At 54.8% G+C, this 2,767-nt stretch overlaps 1 protein-coding gene across 1 annotated transcript; it reads left to right on the top strand.

Annotated features, from left to right (window-relative positions):
• Window positions 1–490: 490 nt before the first annotated feature.
• Window positions 491–2,407, top strand: LOC124699495 (cyclin-D5-1-like). The gene is made up of 5 exons (XM_047231791.1): window positions 491–958; window positions 1,066–1,152; window positions 1,225–1,531; window positions 1,613–1,746; window positions 1,840–2,407. Exons 1-5 carry the CDS (start codon window positions 653–655, stop codon window positions 2,020–2,022), a joined length of 1,017 nt encoding a protein of 338 aa, XP_047087747.1. The 5' UTR covers window positions 491–652; the 3' UTR covers window positions 2,023–2,407.
• Window positions 2,408–2,767: the final 360 nt, after the last annotated feature.

Here is a 2,767-nt window from a genome sequence, read left to right as displayed (position 1 = left end):
CAGATCGGTTTTTATTCCCTGACATACTGGTGTTGGTACTCTTGCCGATGTTGATTGACTACTTTAATGGTTGCGCGCTTGCACGCAGCCTTGGCATTGCGGCTCAAATTAAAATTATGGGAGAACCTTCGTTGGTATTTACAGGTCTATGGTTTGTTATCTATCTTTGGCTGCCTTCGGAAAAGTACAAGATTATGTCTTGGAAGAAGAAAGAGTTTGAAGACCTCGAAGATTTGCTAGTATCTTTTAGACTTTATTTTGTAATCGCTGGAGACAGCTCGTGTATCTCTACCATGTACTATTTGTTATTATGAATATATGTGGTATTGATTGTCAAAAAAAAAAAAAAAAAGCCTATGGTCATTGAAAAGAGAGAGAAAAATTCCGAAAGATAAGGAAGAGCGTAGTGCAGTGAAGTGAGAGAGTGGCAGCGAGAGCCACTTAAATAGAGGGCAGTGGCTTGACCACCGCTTCAGGCGCGGCCGGCCACCTCGCTTGGCTTTCTCCCCCCTCCAACCCTGCACTCTCACCTCACTTCCACTGCCAGCTCCGGCGGCCTCCCCACCGTCCGGGCACCGGATCCTACCACATGGTACTTTAGCAAGCCCACCCGTGCTACCGTTCGGCGAAGTGTACATAAACGGATCGAGAAATGGAAGCAGAGGACTACGCCGCCGGCTGCTGCTTCTCCCTCATGTGCCAAGAGGACGGCGCCGACCTCGGCGACAGCTTCGCCAGCGACGACGGGGCTAACCTGCTCCTAATGTACAGTGGCACCGAGGAGAGCGAGAACGACGAGGAGGAGTACATGGACCACCTGGTGTCCAAGGAGAGCAGCCTCTGCTCCTCGCCGGAGTCCTCCCTGTCGTGCTCCTCCGCCGACGAGTCGTCGCCGTCCATGGCCTCCGCGGACTGGTTCCAGTGCGCGCGCCGCTCCACCGTTAAGTGGATCCTTGAGGTGAACGACCGAACAGAGCAAATCTACCTATGTGTCCTCCATATCTTGCTTTGTTGATGGAACAGAGACCCTGATACTATCTCGCCGCGGCGCGCGCGCCATTGCAGACGCGGGGGCACTTCGGGTTCTGCCACCGCACGGCGTACGTGGCGATTGGCTACTTCGACCGCTTCTCCCGCCGGCGATGTGTCGACGTACGTGACCCACTGATCCCATCTCAGCTTCCTCTGTTTCTTGAACGACGCCACTGATGCGCGTGCGTGCAGAGGTCGGTGATGCCGTGGGCGGCGCGGCTGCTGGCCATAGCGTGCGTGTCGCTGGCGGCCAAGATGGACGAGTACCAGTCGCCGGCGCTGTCGGAGTTCAGCGCCGACGGCGACTACGAGTTCTGCTGCGACTCCATCCGCCGCATGGAGCTGCTCGTGCTCTCCACGCTCGACTGGCGGATGGGCGCGGTCACGCCCTTCGACTACCTCCCCTGCCTCTCCTCCAGGCTCCGTAGAGGCAGCGGCGGCGGTGGCGGCGGGCTTGTCGCCGCCAAGGCCGCCGCCCTCATCTTCTCCGCCGCAGAAGGTCAGTTACCTGACAAACACATCGACTCGTAGACCGACCGTGCGCTGCTTTTATCAACTGACCGTGCTCTCATTCTTGCAGTGGCGAGCGTGCTGGACTACCGGCCGTCCACCGTGGCCGTCGCCGCCGTCTTGGCAGCAGCCCACGGCGTGCTCACGAGAGAGACACTGGAATCCAAGATGCGCAGCCTCTCCCCTTCTTGCCTCCTCGACAAGGTGACTTGCTCACCCATTCATATAGATCATAGTTTCTTTCACGATGCATTGGATAATGAGACCTGTTTGCCTGACGGCTGATGTTGTGCTCAGGAGGATGTATTTGTCTGCTACACCATGATGCTGACCGAGCCGCCGTCGACGCCGACGAACAAGACGGCCAAGAGATCGGCGCCCGACCCGATCGACGCCGCCGCCGCCTCCTTCTCCGTCGCGGCGGCGATGAACAACAATAAGAGAGTGAGGCTAGACCTGCCGGGCACCCTCCACCGGTGATCCAATTTCGCCGCCAGGGCACGCCTGTTTTTGTTTAGGTGTCTGGCCGCGCGGCCGGAGCTCTAGTCGGTCGTTGCAACACCTGCAACTCGACCATTTTCATCTTCTATTTTCTTCTAGATTTTTTAGTTCTTTGATCGGCTCATTGTCAAATAAGTGGTTATTGGCGGTGCGGCCGGATTGGATTGGTTTGATTCCCGCGTGCGATCGAGTGGAGACTAGAAAATTACAAAAAAACAGCCAAGATGGTGGCGACTGGTGAGCTTGATGAGCTTTCCTACGGAGAGGAGAGCATAAAGCGGCAAACAAGATCGGAAAGAAAGCTTTGGCTGCAAAGTTGCACGTTGGATTCCACTTCCCGGGAAGCAGCAGCAGCAGAAGCAGACTACTAGCAGTAGTAGCTAAAATAAATCTCTCATATGGAGAATGTAGAGTGGTGTACCGGCCGGTGCAGTTGCAAGTTGCAAATCAAGTACCATGGTCCATTGTTGCCCTTGAAAATTCTGATTTGGTTCAAAGGCTCTTTGCTGCTTCCCCACCACCCCTGCTCAAAGTGGGCGCGCACACATGTACTAGTGGTGGTGGCTCCTCACTGACCAGCTAGCACTGCACTTGCGTGTGGTTTTTTGGGGAAATTGTGCATTCTAGGTAAACTGCAAAATTTCATCCACAATTACACGTTGCCAAGATTTCACATTCTACATTGTATGAGAAAAAAATCCACACGTGCAATTCTTGTCCTATC

Source organism: Lolium rigidum, chromosome 3 (assembly GCF_022539505.1).
Source record: "Lolium rigidum isolate FL_2022 chromosome 3, APGP_CSIRO_Lrig_0.1, whole genome shotgun sequence".
In the NCBI taxonomy this organism is placed as follows: Eukaryota; Viridiplantae; Streptophyta; class Magnoliopsida; order Poales; family Poaceae; genus Lolium; species Lolium rigidum.
The sequence above is the reverse complement of the archived record's forward strand: the minus strand, read 5'-3'. Positions and strand labels throughout refer to the sequence as shown.